Source organism: Callorhinus ursinus, unplaced genomic scaffold, assembly GCF_003265705.2.
Source record: "Callorhinus ursinus isolate GAN/ISIS: 27379988/994484 unplaced genomic scaffold, GSC_fseal_2.0 scaffold54, whole genome shotgun sequence".
Taxonomy (NCBI): domain Eukaryota; kingdom Metazoa; phylum Chordata; class Mammalia; order Carnivora; family Otariidae; genus Callorhinus; species Callorhinus ursinus.
Window position 1 is genome coordinate 10,055,259 of NW_027397116.1, and position 21,392 is coordinate 10,076,650.

At 34.6% G+C, this 21,392-nt stretch overlaps 1 protein-coding gene across 1 annotated transcript in view; it reads left to right on the plus strand.

Annotated features, from left to right (window-relative positions):
• The window catches only part of USH2A (usherin), a 707,317-nt gene that overhangs the window by 584,000 nt on the left and 101,925 nt on the right, over nt 1-21,392 (plus strand). Inside the window, exons 47-48 of the mRNA XM_025892244.1 lie at nt 6,382-6,565; nt 7,506-7,663. Of these exons, the coding sequence (XP_025748029.1) occupies nt 6,382-6,565; nt 7,506-7,663 (342 nt within the window). The remainder of the gene's footprint in view (nt 1-6,381; nt 6,566-7,505; nt 7,664-21,392) is intronic.

The following is a 21,392-nucleotide window of genomic DNA, read 5'->3' on the forward strand; positions in this document are numbered from 1 at the left end:
AAGAGACACATACCAGAATGTTTACTGAAGCAATTTTGTTTTTTTATTTAATGGAAAAATATTGGAAGCAATTTAAAAGTCTATTCATAGGAGAATTGCTAAATAAATTCAGGTATATTCACATTATGAAATTCCATACCTCGGTTTAAAAGAATGAGACAATCTAAACATATGAAGAGGAAATTTAGAACTACATTAATGCATGGTATCTTTTATGTATAAAAATGCATAGAAAATTATATTTATTTCTATAGATAAATAAAAATATAGAAAAAATTCTGGAAGCATACACACATAACAGTGGTTACCAGTGGGTTGGGAACTGGGGTGGGTGTTATCATTTACTTTTAGAAGAAAGATAGGCTTAGAAGCTTGGGATAGTGATCAACTAAATATTTTGCTCATCTTTATTATCTGCCTGTTTTAAATGTGGGGGGAAACAGAGGCATACATGAGTTTCTAAACAGAAATATGATGTTAATTACCATTGGAGAGTCCTGAACGGCTTGTCCATTACTCTTCTAATGAAAGGGATTGTTGTACCTCAGAATATTAGACCTGAACTTCCTACCAGTAAATGGGGAATAAAATGGAAAATTCCACATATGGGGCATATGGCTCCTCACCAGGATTTCACTAATGATGTTTTCTATATAAAGAATGTTTCATGTCAAAAAGCTTAGTGTTCCTTTGAAAGGAAGAAACCAGCAGTGGATTTTTTGGAAAGGTAAACTATCAAATGGATACTTTGATGATAATGGATAATTTCTAAAGGATCTATCAACCAGTTTTGGCTGCAACTCAAACCTGGTAAAATAACAGGGTCTCTTGCTTCAGTGTCATCATCAAATCCATATATTTAAATTCTTAGAAAATATGCATCTATTTTCCCACTTTTCCCCCCAAAAATTCCTGAAAGATCTCAGATTTCATGACTTAAAAATTTTAGCTTTCAACAACACAGGGGAGTGTGAGATGACAAATGTTTTACTTGATTTCTTTTTTTAACTTTATGCACCTTTCCTTTAACACAAATAACTGTGCGCAGGAATAATAAACCAAATGGGCTTTTCTCAGCAGAACAAACATGGATTTAGAATCCATTTTCTGGCTGTATAAGTGCCATCTGTGAATAACTTGTATGTGAAATAAATGTAGTCTGAGTACTTAACTTGGTGGTTGTAGGAGAACAAATCAACAGCAATATTAAGTTCTGTTGTTTTACTGTAAAGTGGAAATAAGCATATCATCTCATGTTAAATTAATAACGCAAATATAACTAATTACTAAATGCCTATTTGAGTGAATCTGACATAGTTTGAAGGTCTAACACTTTAGTTTCCTAAGCAAATACGGTGAGAATGAAAAGAAGCATTGGTTCATAGCCACCCTGAGTTCGTCTCTCATTTCTCTCTCATTTTAAATCTTAAAAAAAAAAACAAAACAGAAAAGCTAATGTACATTACTACCTCATTATAAGTTGGACATAATTCTCTACAATTTTATCCTCACAGAAAATTGTGTACTTTCAGTCAAATAGGAAGAGTTCAAGTTGGATTTTTGTTCTCTCTTTTTAGAAGTGACGGCATACCAGCAAGCTCTACTTAATTTTAGAGTTCGGTCATGCAAAATTTCAGGCATACTTACCTCCAGCATTGATACCATGGGGGAAAAAGGAAAAGAAGATGAATCTTTCTCAATTGCGTTCCAGATCTCTCTTCCCCTGACCTTTTTTTTTTTTTTTTGGATTTATTGTCATTTATTTTAAAACAACAAAAAAGAACGTAGCATGAACAGTCTTATTTTTTCTAATTCTTTTTTTATTATGTTATGTTAATCACCATACATTACATCATTAGTTTTTGATGTAGTGTTCCATGATTCATTGTCTGTGCATAACACCCAGTGCTCCATTCAATACGTGCCCTCTTTAATACCCATCACCAGGCCAACACATTCCTCCACCCCTCCTCCCCTCCAGAACCCCCAGTTTGTTTCTCAGAGTCCATCGTCTCCCATGGTTCGTCTCCCCCTCCAGTTTCCCCCCTTCCACTGACCTTTTTTAAACTGTTGATGTTCCTTTAGATTCTTCCTCTACTCTTTGCACTTGTAACTCCACGGTATCCCTTGGAATTCTCAAGTACAAGCTTCTAGTCCTCAGCTCTCACAAAGCCCACACATAGATTTAAGGCCTGTGTATCCACCGATCTATAGATGTTTTTATTTAGGTGTTTTGCAAATACTTCAACCTCAGTATTTCCACACTTAAAATCTCCTCACTTCCTAGCTTACTTTTCTTCCCTTTTCCGTCCTTCAAGTACCATCATCCACCTTATCAGCCCAAAATGGACCTTCTTGATGTGTCTCTTTTTTTTTAGGTTGTAATGTGCAGTTCTTCATAAAATCTTATTAATTGTAATTAATTAATTTTAAATTAATTAATTTTAATTTTAATGAAATTTTGATATATTTTATTAATTTTATTAAATTTTAATAAATTTTTAAATTTAAAATTTAAATTAATAAATCTAAGGATTTTTTTTAAATGTGTACTTCCTTTACATCCCTTCTGGCTTTGACTTAGTTCAGATGCCTTTAACTTCTCGTAATTACTCTTCCTGCCTATAGTCATTTCTCCTCTTTCTTGTATTAATTCTTTTCCCCCTTGTGCCAAAATAGACATACTTCACATTAGTCACTTCCATAAAATCCCACTTTCTTCCAGGAAAGAAAAAATCCACATCTCAGTAAAGCAAAATAGATCCCTCAAATTTTAACCTCTGCCTATCTGTCGAGTCTTTTGGTCTTTCCCACATGCCATCCAATGCACCAGTCCCGCTGAGGTACTTGGAATTCTACCATACTTTCCTGTATTTCAAGGACTTTTGTGGGTTCCCCTCAGCTTAGATCTCTTTCCTACGTCCTCATGCAGCTAACCCATTTTTTAAAAAATTTAGCTCACATGTCTCCCCTTCTAGAAATCTCCAATGACTGCCTCTGCTTCCCATCCTTCCCCATGTTACTCCCAGTCTGTGTTGATACCCTTCCTAAGTGCTCCAAAGCACTATGCTTCCTAAAGCATTTAGCAAACTGGATTATAAATTTCTATTTGTTCATCTTTATTCACCCTAATACTATGAGCTCCTGGAAGGGTAAGGACTGTATGTCCTTATTCCCATATCCACAGTGCCTGACACAGAAAATGACACAAAATTGGGTGGAATGTTGGATAAATTTCCCAATCATAATAGTCCAGAAGTCAAGGCATCCGGGACATTAGCCAATACAAAACTGGGTTTTTCCTTTACTAGCTTCCAAAAGAAAGCCAATCCACAATAAATACTGGTATTTTTAATTTGGAATGAAGATTTGTAGAAAAATGAGAAGTGGATAATATTGCATGGCACTCAAAACAAATTTAAACAGATCTAATAGATATATATATATATATATATATATATATATATTGTGGTAGCTATTATTGCAAAAGACCTAACACCAGGGTTTCTTTCTGACCTTTCCTTCTTAAACCTCTCAGCTAGTTTACCTCCTCCCTGCCCCCCTTCGAGATGATTTCCCTCATGACCATCCATTTCCTTTCCTTGAGTTGTTTCAACTGGGCCCTTCTACTAGGTAGGATAGGTTTTTCTGATGCCGCCTGAGACTTAGGCTCACAGAGAGAAGCAAATTCTCTACCTGGGACTCTTTAAGACATTTCACCAAAAGTGGTTCTTATTCTATCAAAGATTTCTTGCAACTGTTAACATAACAGTGTCCCCATATCATTATATAAGTAAAACCATAGCATTTAGTATTTTTTAAACATTTCAATTTCCTCTTATTTCCAACCCAATGGATAGAGGGTTGTTACCAACACAACCAGAGCTTTCACCAGCTTGCATAAATATGAAACTCAATTTTTATTCAAAACATGAAACAAACCCAAAATCTTGATTCATGTTATTTCATTCACTCCTCTATATCCACAGCCTTTCTAGCACCCTAGTGATTTTTAATACATCCTTAAAGGTGAAAAAGATAGGACTGCAGGAAACAGACTATGAACTAAACTTTATACTTTATCTCTTAAATCAACAAATTAATATCATGTTTGAATCAGAACTGTAATTAGTTGGTTGACTCATCTAGCAACTATTGGCAGAGAAACCCAAACATAAATGTATACTATGATTTGTGGATTGTCCACATAACTATTTCAGAACAAAATGAACTACTTTCTTCTTAGGAATAAGTTGTTCCTTTAAAATCAGTAAGTTTGAGCTCTTTTAAAAATCTATATTGATTCTTTCAGGATGTTCCTAAATAAATTGCATTTGAATGTCGTGAAAATTTCTCTTTTTAAAAGTGTTGAAATCTTATCCTTTACTGAATAACTTACACTAGAGATAAAAACCAAAAACTATTGATTACAGGGAAACTAATATTGCATGAGTTTTTAAAAGCTGAAGAGAGTTAACAGTGTCCATTCAGAGCATACCTAGATGGCAACATGAAATGGTAGGATTGATTTTCCTCATTGCCTAGGTTCCCCATCAATACGTTTGTACATCTATAAGAGTACTTGAATGTTTGACCTTGAATGACAGTTGTCTGTGGATTTATTTTAACTTTTATGCAGAAGAGTAAACTTGTAGGAACAAGCCATATCTCTCTCACACTTACATTCTCTAGAACTGCCTACAGTGCTTAAATAGTAATTTGCAGGATATATTTATAATAAATTTATTTATTCAATATCAGTTAGACCTTGCACTATCTATGCATAAAGATACCTTGACAAATAAGACAGAGAAGATTCTTGCCTTCATGAAACTAACTTTATATTGAACTAGGAGAAGGAAGCAGACCATGCAGTGATTACATAGAAATAATGATAATATCAAGAAAAATTTATTATGATGTTGTGAGTGTTGAGGGAAGCTAGAAAAGGACCTAGGATAGAGAGTAACTAAGTTGGAATCACTTTAGATAAGGTTAAAGTTATCATTAGAGAAGTTTGGTCAAATAAGACCTCCCTGCTAAGATGATATTCACACAGGTCACTTAACTATGAAAATAAATTGCAAAAATGTCATGTTGTCATAACCAGAAGTTCCAGGCAGAAGGAATGGAAGTGCAAAAGCTCAGAGGTGAGAAAAAACTGGAAACATTCTGGGGATAAAGAGGAGTCTGGTGTGACTGGAGCCAGGTAGGCCAGAACCAGAAAAAAAAATGTAGGATTATTCAGGTTATCATAAGGAATTGGAATTATATGAATAATTTCAAAAGGGTTGTATATTTTACAAAGATTATAATGACTTATGTATATACTTTATATACTTCTATGAAGATTACGTGAAATAGAGAAGGGCAAGATTTAAAACTCTGAGACCAGTTTAGAGGCTATGATAGAAGTTCATGAGAGAAAAACGTAGCTTGGATCAGAATAGGTGGCAGTAAATGTATAGAGAACTATATACATTCAGGGTAGAACAAGCAGGATTTTATGACATTGCATTTGAGGGTGAAAAAAGTGGGAGCCTCAAGAATAATATTTGTGTGTTTTGACCAAGAAAATGAATAGATGGACAAAATCGGAAGATGAACAGATTGTAACAGAAAAACCAAGAGTTCTGTTTTAGATATTTTAAATTTTGATACTTAATTAGTCATCCAAATGGAGATGTCAGGTTGACGGTTGGGTTCATGAGTCTGAAGCTCAAGAGAGAGTTTTAGTTTAGAGATATGCATGGGAGTGTTCAACATATAGATGATACTTAAAACTAACACTAAATGAAGATCACATAGAAAGTGAGTGTTGGGAAACAAGAGGAGAAGAAAGAAGAGGGAAGACTAAGGGAGAGGAGAGGGCCTAGGTCTCTGAGGCCCATTTTTGAGATCCAGTAGGAGGAGAGAAGCCAGTAAATGAGAAAAGAGGAAAAGAATTACAGCATGTTGTGTCAGAGAGGCAAGGGCAAAGTATGTTATTCATTGAATTTGATAATTCAGGTAAATACTACTTTATAATTACTTGCACATATTCCAAGTAAATAGGCATCAAAGTTTAAAATTCCTGGGTAGTCTTTCAAGCCTTGGTTAAACTCAGAGTAACAGCAGGGAAAGAGAAATCTTCCACCACTAAATTTTCTGATATTCACTTTCTAAAGACAGTTCACAAATAAAATAATCAAAACATTAAAAATATATTTATACCCAATTGTATATTTTTACCTCCAAAGTAAGTAAAATGTATTTTTGTTGTTTCACCGTGAGATTTTTTTAACAACAGATAAAAATATCATAATATGTGAGGTGATGGTGTGACTTTTGACAAGGTGTATATTTCTAACAATGAAACCTCATTGTGTTATTTTTTGCCAGGAGTTTGGGTGACACCTCGACACATTATTATCAATTCTACAACAGTGGAATTATTTTGGAGTCCTCCAGAAAAGCCCAATGGTCTCATTTCTCAGTATCAGTTGAGTCGTAATGGAACCTTGGTTTTCCTGGGTGACAGTGAGGAGCAGAACTTCACTGATAAAAACCTGGAGCCCAACAGCAGGTGAACTTAAAGAAAACTTTACCAATCATATAGTTAGAATTTTAAATTTTTCAGGGCTGAAAAGTGCATCTCAAGATGAAACAATATGAAATTAATTGGCTAATTAATCTCATTCAGTAGCCATTCCATAGCTGATGAGATCTTTTAATTCATTTCAGATGTTGAAGACTCAAGTGCTAACTCATTACTTTAGTCTTCAGAGTACATGACATTTTTTAAAAATGTAAATAGTCTTTTATTTGACATAAGAGCATGAGAATTTTTAAGTATATAAAATACAGAAAGTATTAAACTTTAAAAATTATCAAATTATCTTCAAAAACATGCATTCTGAAGCTAGCAATAAAAAAAAGATTTTGAGTTTTGTTTTACATCAACTAACTTTTCTTCTAATACAATGTTTTCTCTGCTTGCTACACTATATATAGGTATGAGTGGTTTTAGGGGAAAAAAGTTCCACATATTTGCAATTCATTCCCATTCGTATCTCAGCAGAAACAAAATATATCTTAGATCAACAGATGTTTTAATGCAGAGAGTAGAGATCAATTCAGATTTATTGTAGAGAGTAGCAGATCAATTTAGAAACATCTTTCTCTAAACATATTTCCCTGAACTCCAACCCATTTAAAAATGGGGAAGATTAATTTGAATCCTTCACAATCTACTGGCACACTCTAAGACTTTCCTGAAATCTTTAGGAAAAATTAATTACAAGAGGGTTAAAAATAAAGTGGGAAGGGGTAGAAATAGTGACAGTCTGGAGAGAATGAAGCCCGTTCTGGAAAAACTATCAAGTCAACAGAGACATTTCTGAACAGGGAGCAGAAAATTTGCAATTTGTCATAAAATTAGGACTAAACACTGGCGAGAAAAGCTAGCAACCATTGTTCAAGTTTCTTGTGCATTTCCTTATCACAATCCTTTCTTTTTCATATAGATACATTTATAAATTGGAAGCCACAACTGGAGGCGGCAGCAATCCTAGTGATGATTACATTGTGCAAACACCTGTACTGACACCAGAAGAAATCCAGCCTCCATATAACATCACAGTAATTGGGCCTTATTCCATATTTGTAGCTTGGACCCCACCAGGTAAAGAAATAAAGTATGTGTGTGTGCATGTGTGCATGTGCATATTTGTATGCAAAACATTTCAGAGAAAACTAATTGGAGAAAAGGATGGAAATGTGAATTTAGTGAATCAGAAGGACATAACCTGTCTCCTGGATAAATATAAACAGAATAGTCCAAACCACATTCCTGAGTCTATACATATATAAGTATATGCATATATACATATAGATACAGATGTAGATATGTAGATAAAGATATACAGATAACTAGATATATACTTTTCTTTGAAAGTAATACTTTCTTTTAAGTACCCAAATCTGCCTTCTTATTCATATACATCCCAGGTAGGTCATATAGATCTGAATGACCTCAAACATTCATTATGCAGGACTCCCAAGATTGGAACATTGATGTTATATGATTTGGCCTTTATTATAGCAGTGAATAAGGAATTCAGAAAGCAAGAGTCTACTCTATCCATTTCTATTAGATTATGGCCAGTTATGGTAGTTGAATTTTGCCCCTCTAAGCTATATAGCCTCCACTGTGCCATTTAGTCACTAGTGGGTTACTTTTATGGTTTAGTGCATTATTATGTTTTGACGTAAGCATCATCCTCAGGTACAAATCTGATTGCATTAACACCATAGAGTAAGGATTAAAGTGAAATCTCTTTGCTCTGTCTTTTAACATAAGGAAAGTATGGAAATGCTGTTTCAGTAAAATTTAAAATATATTAAGGTGCTAAATTCACTTCAAATGGATTTTATCTCTAATATCTAGTCTTTAGATAAAAATGACACAAATTCTATTATCTCCATCAGAATAAGTTTAGCTACAGTTCAGCATGCACTGAAAACAATCGGCTAGCATCCATGTTGGTCATCAGCAGGTCCATTCCATAAAATAATTAGCAAAGATATATTTTTCATTTACTTGAACAATTATCTCAGTCAAAATAGGTAATACAGAAAAGGAAGGAAAACTTGCAAATTCATTCTATGAGGCCAGCATTACCAAAACCAGATAAAGTCACCACAAAAAAAGAACTACAGGCCAATATCTCTAATGAACATAGATGCAAAAATCCTCAACAAAATACTAGCAAACTAAATGCAACAATACATTAAAAAAATCATTCACCACAATCAAGTAGGATTTATTCCTGGGTTGCAAGGGTGATTCGATATTCACAAATCAATCAAAGTGATACATCATATCAATAAGAGAAAGGATAAGCACCATATGATCATTACAATAGATGCAGAAAAAGCATTTGAAAAAGTACAACACCCATTCATGATAAAAACCCTCAACAAAGTGGTATTGAGGGAATGTACCTCAACATAATAATGGCCATATATGAAAAATCCACAGCAAACATCATACTTGAGAAAAACTGAGAGCTTTTCCCCTAAGGTTACGAACAAGACAAAGATGTCCACTCTCACCACTTTTATTCAACATAATACTGGAAGTCCTGACCACAACAATCAGACAACAAAAAGAAATAAAAGGCATCCAAATCTCTAAGGAAGACATAAAGTTTTCATTATTTGCAGATGACATGATACTATATATAGAAAACCTGAAAGACTCCAAAGACTCCACCAAAAAACTGCTACAACTGAAAAGTGAATTCAGTAAAGTTTGCAAGATACAAAATCAGTGTACAGCAATCTGTTGCATTTCTATGCACCAATAATGAAGCAGCAGACAGAGGAATTAAGAAAACAATACCATTTACAATTGCACCCAAAATAATAAGATACCTAAGAATAAACATAACCAAAAAGGTGAAAGACCTGTATTCTGGAAACTGTAAAATGCTGATGAAAGAAGTTGAAGATGACACAAAGAAATGGAAAAACTCTCCATGGCCATGGATTGGAAGAACAAATAGTGTTAAAATGTCTATACTATCCAAAGCAATTCTACACATTCAAAGTAATCACTATCAAAATACCAACAGCATTTTTCACAGAACTAGAAGAAACAATCCTAAAGTTTGTATGGAACCACCAAAGACTCCGAATAGCCACAGCTGGAGGCATCATAATTCCAGTCTTCATGTTATATTACAAAGGTGTAGTAATCAAAACAGTATGGTACTGGCACACAGATCAATAGAACAGAATAGAAAACCCAGAAAGAAAAAAAAAAAAAACACAATTATATGGTCAATTAATCTTCGGCAAAGCAGGAAAGATGATCCAGTGGGAAAAAGTCCCTTCAACAAATGGTGTTCGGAAAACTGGACAGCAACAAGCAAAGAATGAAACTGGACCACTGTCTTATACCATACAGAAAAATAAATTCAAAATGCATTAAAGTCCTAAATGTGAGATCTAGAATCATAAAAATCCTAGAAGAGAGCACAAGCAGTAACTTCTATATCTGATAAAAGGTTAGTGTCCAAAATATATAAAGAACTTATAAAACCCAACACCCAAAAAACAAATAGTTCAATTAAAAAATGGGAAGAAGATATGACAGATACTTCTCCAAAGAAGACATACAGATGACAAACAGATGCTCTTCATCATTTAGCATCAGAGAAACGCAAATCAAAACTACAATGTAGCTATCATCTGACACCTGTCAGAGTGGCTAAAATCAAAAACACAAGAAACAACAGGTGGTGAGGATGTGGAGAAAGGGGAACCCTCTTGCACTGTTAGTGGAAATGCAAACTGGTGCAGCCACTGAGGAAAACAGTATGGAGTTTCCTTAAGTTAAAAATAGAACTACCCTATGATGGATCATTCACACTACTGGGTATTCACCCAAAGAATAAAAAAAAAAAAAAACATTAATTCAAAGGAATACATATGCCCCTATGTTTATAGCAGCATTATTTACAATAATCAAATATGGAAGCAGCCCAAGTGTCCATCAATTGATGAATGGATAAAGAAGATGTGTGTATATATGTATTGGAATATAATTCATCTGTAAAAAAAGAATGAATCTTGCCATTTGCAATGACATGGATGGAGCTAGAGAGTATAATGTTAAGTGAAATAAGTCAGAGAAAGACAAATGCCATATGATCTCACTCATATGTAGAATTTAAGAAACAAAACAAAAAAGCAAAAAGAGAGACAAACCAAGAAACAGACTCTTAACTACAGACAATAAACTGATGGTTACCAGAGGGTGAGCAGGTGGGGGACATGGGTTAAATAGGAGATGGGAATTAAGGAGTACACTTGTTGTGATGAGCACTGGGTGATGTATGGAATTCTTGAATCACTATATCGTACACCTGAAACTAATATAACACTGTGTGTTAGCTAACTGGAATCAAAATAAAAACTAAATAAGCAAACAAACAGGTAATAGAGTCAAGAAGGTAACATAGAGGCCTAATATATAAAACTTAAGTTCTCATAAACTAACATCCTTGTGATGTCATAATCTGAGATCAAAAACAAAAACAGGGTCTTAATTTGGTCAAATTCACAGGAGAAATTTTATCAAGAGCTGTATAAGCAAAGAAAAATGTAAGCCTCTCTAAGATATTAAATATAAATGATTCCAACCACCTTTGTTTTTAAAATGAATATACAGCCATTTAAATTAAAACAAAGGAATGATCTCTGGTGCCAACCTGTGTCATAAAGCCCTATAATCCTTACCTCAGGAGCGTAGATCTTCTTGAACTCCATTCTTAATTTCAGGGGAAGAAAACCCATATCTTCTGCTGTGGAAAATGTACAAACTTGCATATCCCTTTACAGAATAAATTTCTACTTGCATGGAGTAGCATTGCTATCTTGCCATCTTTGAGCATATTTCTCCTTGGCATCTTTGTAGTGCTGTAGTGCTTCTGGGCCGTCAAGTAAAATGAGGCAGAAAAGAGCCAGTCTGAGACCGGATTTTGCCTATTAACCAGAGATTTCTCAGACTCGGACCAGGGTCTTCTACAATCCAAATTCTCAAAGAACAATAAGAGAAAGTCCAAGATGGTAAGCAAAATTGGTGATTTCCTAGCCATGTGATCAGGAAGTTCCATGGCCTATCAATCACTTGTCATTTTAACATTATTATACACATAAATTGCCATTGCTAATTTGAAGATATCTTTCCTTTAAGACAACGGATGTCAGATGAAAGAGAAAACCAGGATTCGTATCCCATTTGTGCCACCTGTTAGCTGACATAAACAAGTCAGTTTTTCTCCCTGAGTCTGTTCGGTGCAGCTGTAAAATAGAGACAATGGTAGTACATACATTTGGGTGGTTGTAAAGATTAAACAAGGTAATTTATATAATTGGCATACACTGACTCTGTATAATATTCTATAAATAGTAATGATTATTTTTGGAGAATTATTTTTGCCTTCAATTATTTATTTTTAAAATGTATTTGCTCCAGCCTTTGCTAGGTGCCAAGGGCCCCATTTTCAAAATGATAAAACAGTGCACTGCAGGATTGCATTTGTAAATGTTTGAGACTTCTTTTGAATTTCCCAGCATTTTGTCATATTTTTCTTTGAGTTCAACATCATATTTTTATGCTCAGTGTATAATGTTTATACTTAGAAAAGGATCATTTTGAAATAAAGCACACTTTCTGCTTTTTTAATGTAACCTTAACTCTTGTCTACCTCAGGCTTTGTAGAAATTGTTCACTCTAGTGCAGCCTCAGGGGTATTGTAGAAATGCTTCACACACTAACTCTGACCATGTAACCAATGGTTAATAAATCTATAATATACAGACCTGTCAATCTTTTAGTTTCAGATGCACAAAATCCATTACAGAAACCCTGTAATATATGGAAAGATTAAAATCTTAAATTAAACTTTTTTCCTGGTGCCTAGAAGGATTTTGAACTCTCCAAACAGGCAGATGATTTTGACTTGTGTATAATCTACAGTTGATTTTATTGGAAAGTACCTCATGCTGTGTTTTGATTTGGATAATAAAAACATTTTTCTGTTCCTGAATAGTCACAAATATATATTTTAAACAAAAAGAAAACAAACTTGTTATAACCAGAGGCTGTTTATTTGCTCACAATCAAGAGCTTTCAAGGTATTCATCATACTCCCCTGCCATTACAAAATGATTACATCATAAGCAGAGCTGAAAATTGGGCCAAAGAGTCCATACCTATAGTTCCCAAACCTGAACAAACATTAAAATCACCTGGAAAACTTTTGCAAAGACTGGTTCTCAATCCCAAGTTTACTGAATCAGAATCTCCTGGGATGGAGTCAAGAAATCTAGATTTTTTTTTTTTTTTAAAGCTTCCCAGATGGTTTTGACGTGCTCCAAATTTAGTAATCATGAATTACATACACCAAGCAAAAGCGGTCAATTACAATATTTCTTTGAAAACATGAATCAAACCACTTTCTCTTGAATGTCCAAACCCAAAATAGTGGTTAAATTAACTGGGTTTTTTTCACATGTATTTTGTTTTGTGGTCAGTGTGAATAGAGTGACTTTATGCAGTTAAGTTGCTGGGAGAAAAAAATGTCCATGTGGTTGCTTAGCAACAGAAAATTACCTAGGCAATTAAGTGGGCTTTCAGTTTATAAATTATTATTTCAATGATATCTATAAATTAATTCTTATTACATGTTTATAAATCCTATCAGAAAAGGAAGTGAGGGCCAGGGGATGTGTGAGAATATTCAGAGGAAGCATAATTGGAATACTATTGGCAAATACCACTTATATTCATTAATATCACTTGTTTATACTTGCCGTTTGTTCAATTTCTAGTATAAGCCAAACCCTTTAATAAGCACTTTCCCTGCCTTACCTGAGTTAATACTCATACAAACCCTGGGATACAAGTAATATCATTATTTCCATATTAAGATAAGAGATTTGAACCTCAAAGTAGTGATAGAATATACTCAAGTTTACACAGCAAAGCCAAGGGTCAAATTCAGGTCTCTTCTCTACTACTGCCTTATAAGAGCAATCTCTACATGTCTTTGACTTAACTATTAAATCCACATCAAGCTTTTTATTTATTACCCACTTTTTTTGGATTTGTGATACAACAACTATGCTTTTTGAAATAGTAGCCCAGAAAGCCAAGAAACAGAGCTAGGTATTGGCAAATACCAAATGATTGTGGAAGAATGTTTTTTTGTTGGGCATGCCAAGACCAGAAAAATTAATTATGGAAAATGGTGAGCCCCTGAAGGGAAAATATCTACCTGACAACAGTTAACTCCTGTGGCATGAAGGAAGGCTTTGCCTATCCATCCAAAAGTCCAGAAAGAAAAGACATGACTTAGCAAAATCAGATTCCAAGTGCTGAAAGATTTTAATTAGGTGGGAGAGGGAGTCATTTCTCAAACAAATATCCACAAAAAGAATATTCAAGGACTGTTTTAAAGCCTCGGTAGACATTCTCTTACTTTCCAGATAAATCCTGGTTCACTTTAGCTCATTATTACTTGATAAATGTCACTTGTAAGATTATCAAGACACTTCAAGCTCTAGAAAATCAAGATTTCTACTCTTTTGTGTATCATTTGTACCTTCAAATCAGATGATGCACAAACAACATATCCTTTTAAAATGTTTGCTGGATTAATGAGAGAACAGTGAGTAAGTTTCTAAAATTTATCATTCAAGCAAATATATAAATAAATTTTGGATTTTCTGCTGCTTAAAATTATTCAAACACTTGATTTCTTACAGAAGCCTATCCCTCTCTCCACACTAACTCAACCTTAAACACACATACACACACACATGTATACCCACACACACACACAAATACATATTTCTTCTTTAGAGACAAACAGGACACATACACATATCTTCCAAATATTATATGTCATCTTATGGATGCATAATTTTTTCACTTATTTCTGTAAAGGGAATACTGGTTTCTAGGTGGAATGGGCTCCACCATTTAGTTTCCCTGCAACCTTGGGCAAGTTCCACAGTGTCTCTGAACTTGAGATTTCTCATCTGTGAAATGGGGTATCAAATGCCTACCCTGCATTGCTTTTATGTGAAGTCGGCGAGGTAGCATGGTAAACATTTAGTGGACACTGGACTGCCTGGATGCTGGCTATTATTATTCAAACTATAGACAGCAGTCCCACTAGTTGATCCCACTAGTTGATTCCTAAACGTTCCTTCGCGCCTTGTAACAGCTCTCAACCTCAGGTCAGGACTTACACATTTGTGTTAAATAGAGTGAGGGAATGGAAAAATTAAAAAAAATTAAGAAGGAAATAGTTCCTGGAACATAAATGTTTTACTCAGGATAAGAATAGAGATATTCCTGCTGTTTCAGAATCCACTCAAAATTATTTAAACTCTGAAGGTAATAATGAGTCTTTCTAAATTATCAAGGTGATGACTGTATTTTGAATTGTTCTAGGCCTTCAGCATGTTCTAATTAACAATGCCATTGCATTCAACACACTTTCCTAACTAAATATGGTGAGTTATTTAGGTTTAATGCATAATATATCAAAGTACTGGTGTGTGTCCATTCATAGTTATCTATTAGTCCATTAAAGAAAACAATTAGCAACAGTTCTTCTGAGAAATCATTTCAATTAATATTGCTTAGGAATAAAAAAATACATTGGTTAGGAATAAAAATGCTTTTTATTAACCAATTTTTGATGAAGGGGTAGTTAGCCACAACATGGCCTATCTATAGACATTAGGCATCTTGGTGTTCAGTAAGCTCATCAACTGCAGTGTATTAGATCAGATAATATCCATTTAAAGTCAAAATTGCCATTAAGGTCTCTAAAAAATTTACTTTGCATTAACTGGGATGATTCAACTTTGACAATACTTTAAATTTTTTTGTAAGTGCAAAAACCAAGTGACAGTAGTGCTGAATTTCAGAAGAAAGTGTAAAATTCATTTCAATGATTTATGTTTTATTTAACATAGTAATAAATCTTTTTTCAGCTGTATTGAGGTATAATTGACAAATGAAATTGTAATATATTTAAAGATTACAAAGTGATGATTTGACATATGTAACTGTGAAAGAATTTCCACCCTCAAGTTAATTAATGCTAACATCATGTCACATATTTATTTTTTGTCTTTATGGTGAGAACACAAGTTCTACTCTCTTAGCAAATTTCAATTATACAATACAGTATTATCAACTATAGTCATCTTGTTATACTTTAGATCCTCAGACCTTATTCATCTCATAACTGAAAGTTTGTACCTTTTTACCAACTTCTTCCTATTTCCCCATCCTCCAGCCCCTGGCAGCCACCATTCCACTCTGTTTCTATGAGTTCAATTTTATTTTTTTTTTAAATTCCACACATAAATAATACCATAAAGTTATTGTCTGTGTCTGGCTATCTCACTTAGCATAATGCCCTCCAGGTTCATCCATGTTGTTGCAAATGGCAGTATTTTCTTCTTTTTTTAAGGCTGAATAATATTCCATTGCACGTATACTACATTTTCTTTATCCATCCATCCATCGATAGGCACTTTGGTTGTATGGAGGTATGGACCTTGGCTGTTGTGAATACTATTGCAATGAACATGAGAGCATAGATAGCTCTGTGAGGTAATGATCTCATTCCCTTTGGAAACATACTCAGACATAGGTTTTCTGGGTCATAGAGTAGTTCTATTTTTAATTTCTTGAGGAACCTCCATACTATTTTCCACAGTAAACTGGCACTGGCAATATGAGTTTCTGTTCCCACCAACAGTGTACAAACAGTCCTTTTTCTCTGCATTCTCACCAATATTTGTGATCTCTTGTCTTTTTAATAATAGTCATCCTATGATGTATGAGGTGATATTTCATTGTGGTTTTTGATTTGCATTTCCCTGGTGATTAAGGATGTTGAGCACATTTTCATCTACCTGTTAGCCATTTGTCTTTTTTGGGAAAAAAAAAAAGTATTTATAGCCTTTCTCCATTTTTTAATTGGGTCATTTGTTTTATTGCTATAGAGTGGCGTGATTTCCTTGTATATTTTGGATATTAGCCCCTTATTAGATAAATGGTTTGCAAATATCTCCTCCCATTCCATACGTTGCCTTTTCATTTTCATGGTTTCCTTTGCTGCACAGAAGCCTTTCAGTCTGATGTGTCCCACTTGTCGATTTATTTTGTTGCCTTTGCTTTTGTTATTTAATGAATTTATTTTGTTGAGTTCTAATATGTACTAGGCATTTTTCTAAGAGATTAATATGTATCTCATTTAATGCTTTTAACAACCTCGTATGGTACGTTCTATTGCTTTGCCCATTTTACTAATGAGAACCAAGTCAATTTAGATATTATTTTGTTATTTTGTCTAGGTTATTTATCACAAAGGTGTTAGAGCCAACCCACAATGCATCTGACTCCAAATTCTATGGTCAAAATCACTGTGCTATTTTCTCACTGTTTTTCTATGTAAAGAGTGCAGAAAGCAAATGACTTTTTTTCTAAGTTCTACTATGATCTAGTTCAGAAACTAAAAAATAATTTTGCTATAAATATAGCAAATATGAATGAGGACAATATAATTTGACAGCAGCCCATCCAATAACCCAGTAGGAGTGTTTTGTTTGTAGCTTAAAATTTCATGAGCTATAATTCATTATCCTTTGGGTATATTGAATCATCTATTCATTTTAATGAACATGAAAATATTTGCTGAGCCCCACGCAGGGGCAAAGTATAATGCTAGATACCCTGAGAGTTATAAAGAAGAGTAAGACATTGTCCTCCCTGTCAGGAGCCCTACTATCTATTAGGGTAGAAAGGGCATAAAATGACAACTATTATACAAACTTATGTAAAATTTCCATACAGTTGGTATGGATGAGTGTTTAAGAGAGTCTTGTTTCACTTCCAAACCCTCGAAAGGGCATAACCAAGATATGCCTACCTATGCAACAAAGAATTTAGGCTGATTTGTTCAAAGCATTACATTAAGTGCAACCAGTGTTTTGAAGCAAATGCAGCTATCAAACCGAATTAATAGTTTTCCTCTTAGAATTGTTCCTGCTTCAGCTCCTAAAAAAAGATTTTAAAAAAGGATTATTTGATTGACTTGTCCCATTGTAAAGTATGCACCTGCTGTGAAATGAAGCCACAGAGAAAAAAAAAGTTGAATAATTTAACTTTTTTATTTGTAAAGATAATCAGGGTTTTTCTGATTACATCTTAACTTCATAAATGTTAAATAACCTATCAGCATCTAGTTGTTGTAAATTATGAAAAGGAGCATTGCAAGGAATATTAACCAACGAAATCCTTGTTCTTTAGTGAACAAGAAAATGTGTTATGGCAGCTTGTCATTGTGGGACTGGTAACTTTGACACCAAATAACAAAACTGCCATTTGCACTTAGGGTAAATTGGTTCACTTGAGCTTCCACTGCTCCTCTTCCTCTGACATAAATTTATGAACTCGGGAACTAACCAAGTCGTGTGGCTTCCCAGCTGACTTTAACAAATATGCCCATTTCCTTTCATTTAGTCATCAGAATACCAGGGGGCTAGGTTGTTTCAGACTCATTGCAGATGGTGTAGGGTTTGCAGGAACACAAGAGCCTTTCATGTCACAGTCCTGTAAATTATGACAGTGGAGGGGCCTTCTTTCCTAAATACATGTCACTGTTTGACATGCTCACAGCTTCAAGGAGCATTTTCTCTTTCAACACCTCATAGGTATATATAAAGGACATTTATTTCAATTAGCCAAGACGTGACAAATAGATTTTCCAGGTTCGTGCCTTGACTAGCCATGTTGAAACCTAGATCAAGATTATGTCTATATTTGAAATGTAGCAGAAGCACAGTTTTGTTCCCTGACCCCCTAGGAGTCCTGTCCTTCTAAGCAGAGAAGTTACTAGAAACAGACCAGTAGGTACAAAGGAAGACATTCAGTAAAGTGCAACCTCAGATGAAGTGAAGGGAAGACCATTTCTAAATTACTGCTAGGAATGAAAAATATGTTCATAGGAATACAACTTGATCATATCCAAGTATTCATAAAAAAAAAAACCAAACTAGATTAGAATATTGTTATAAAGAGATTTACTTAAATGAAAGTGACATTTATTTGTAATTGGAGTAGAAACTTTAGTTAAAAAGGTGGGTTCAGAGTATTTGAGGGCACATAAAATAGTATCATAGATGTGGGGTTTTTTTTCCATTTTGTTCCATTTCATTTTGATTTGCTGAGATGTCTATCATTAATTCAGCACTTTCTATGTCGCAGGAATGTACTAAAATATTTTACATGCATTTTCTAATTTAATCCTTATAGCTCTTTATGAGGTGGCTATTAGTATCATCATTTTACAGATGAAGAGACCAGCATTCATAGAGGTTAAGTAATCTACAACAAATAAGGGCAGAGACGTGATTTGATCTGCCTGACTCCATTCTGTGGTTTAGTTCAACAAGAATGATAGAATATTTTTAAAATGTGTGTTTGCCAAACTTTTCTGTAAGATCTATCCCAGGAACAGAGAAGACAGAATGAACATGCAATCAATCCCAGGAGGTCTAGAAACTGCCCAAAGCAATCACCATAAGCTTGCAATTTCTTTAAAGTCTTGCTTTTTAGCTTAAAAACTCCTACAAATTTGGGGTGCCTGGGTGGCTCAGTCGTTAAGCGTCTGCCTTTGGCCCAGGTCATGATCCCGGGGTCCTGGGAGCAAGTCCTGCGTGGGGCTCCCTGCTCAGCGGGGAGCTTGCTTCTCCCTCTCCCACTCCCCCTGCTTGTGTTCCCTCTCTCGCTGTGTGTCTCTCTCTCTCTGTCAAATAAATAAAATCTTTAAAAAAAAAAAAAAACCTCATACAAAGTTGCCATTGTATTTCAATGTGTTTGTCTTCATCCAAAAAATAATGTATTTCATAATTTATCACTAGGGGAATTTTTTTTACTAATATCCTTGGATAAAGAATGATATGCTGTTATATTTTAAGATATTAGGTCACTCTGGAGAAAGCTGACCCCAATAACAAGTTCAATGTCCAGGCAACTCTTCCTGTCTTCATTTTGTTACAAATGTGCAGGTACAAACAGCAACCTTCCCCGCCCCCCTGGTTTACAGACTATGTCAGGGTAACAATAAGGAGAAATGCCCAAAATGGGAGGTGAATACTGTGACATTCCAAGACACTGTGGATGGAAATTTCCATAAGCATATCTTCCTGATGAGAAGTCAAACTACAAACTGATAAAGTCCCTGATCCACTCTTCATTCTCTTTTACTACCTCAAACAACAGTCTCCAAAGAACATTTTTAGTGGGGAAATAAAAGCCTGATTATACTCCTCTTTATTTTACCTCTAATATAGTACATAAGTTTTCCTCATACATTAATGTACTAAGAGTTTCAAATGGTCCCTTATAATCAACGCTCTTCATCCAACTCTCAAATTTCATTTTAATTACAGCAGTCTTATTGGGAGCAGTAAAAACATTCCCAGTTTTGTCTTAGAGCTGAGAATTAGGCCTCAAAGAATATCTCCTAAATAAGCCCAGTATATTCACTATACCATTAAAGAGAAAAATAAATTTATTTACATTTTCTAGACATTAATCTTTGTCACAATATCTTTTTTCTTCATGCAAAAAAAAATAGCATAGAAATGTCTATTACCTGAGATTCAGCAGAAATGTGGGCCCAGCCAAATTTTCATCCTGTGTCTACAGAAGATTACCCATGATGAATTCATTTTAAAGCAATACTGAGCAACTCAAATTAAGTGGTGTTTGATTGCATCATGAATAGGACTTGTACTTGTTCAACACACTGATTATGGCAGCATAACCTTCTGCTGTCATTTAGTTAGTTCTGAGGTGACTATAGAGTTAAAACAACTGACTAGTCAAACTTCGGATCACTCGGTACCCATCTAGTTTTCTAGTCTGGGGCTTTTTAGGAAGAAAAATTCATACCAAATTTTTGTGAAAAAGGGCAAGTGGGATTCTGCTAGTTTCCCTTGCTCAGGCAAGGAAACGTTGCATTTCCCAAATTTTACAGGTCAAACGCATTCTAGGAAAAGGTACAATATTTATCTTTGTCTTTGAAAATACTTCGACAGAAATCCACAAGCGTGTGGGGTATGTGTATTTCAGTTTCGGAAATCTGCCCTTCAGAACTTCAAATATTCACCTATAATTTAGTTCCGTCAGTGGGAATTCTAATTTTTCCATCACCTTTTTTCCCCTCTAATCGGTGTCCAATACCTGTTCTGCCCGGCTACACATGTTGTCTCAAAATTATCCTCTCGTTTTTCCTCATTTGTCCTAATCCAAGTCTCCATTACCAAGAGATAGCATAAATACAGGGAGATAAGCTTTGGTATCAGATGGGCCTGCATTCAAGTCTGACTACCCCAAGTAATCAATGTGCAATCTGGAACAAATTGCTTAGTTTTCTCATCTTACAAAAATGTAGTAACATTTGCTTTACAATATTGTCCTGAGATGTCATTCATTCACCCAAACCAACATTTATTGAGCTGCAAATTTGTGCTAAACTCTAGGCACTGGAACTACACTGGGAGGAGAACAGAGCCCCCCTGATTTAATGGAGGACACTGTCTTGCATGCAACTAGAATGCAATGAGATGGCTATTCTCATTTGGGTTATTGCTGCAACTGTGCATAGTAAAGAAAGCAGGGTCTACTCTAAGATTCTTACCCTAAGGGTTTACTCTAAGGCCTCTGGCATAGGAAAATGGAAAGGAAACCCAAGAAGAACAGGTTTGGGAGGGGAAAATGTAGTGATTATGCTTTGGACCTGTTG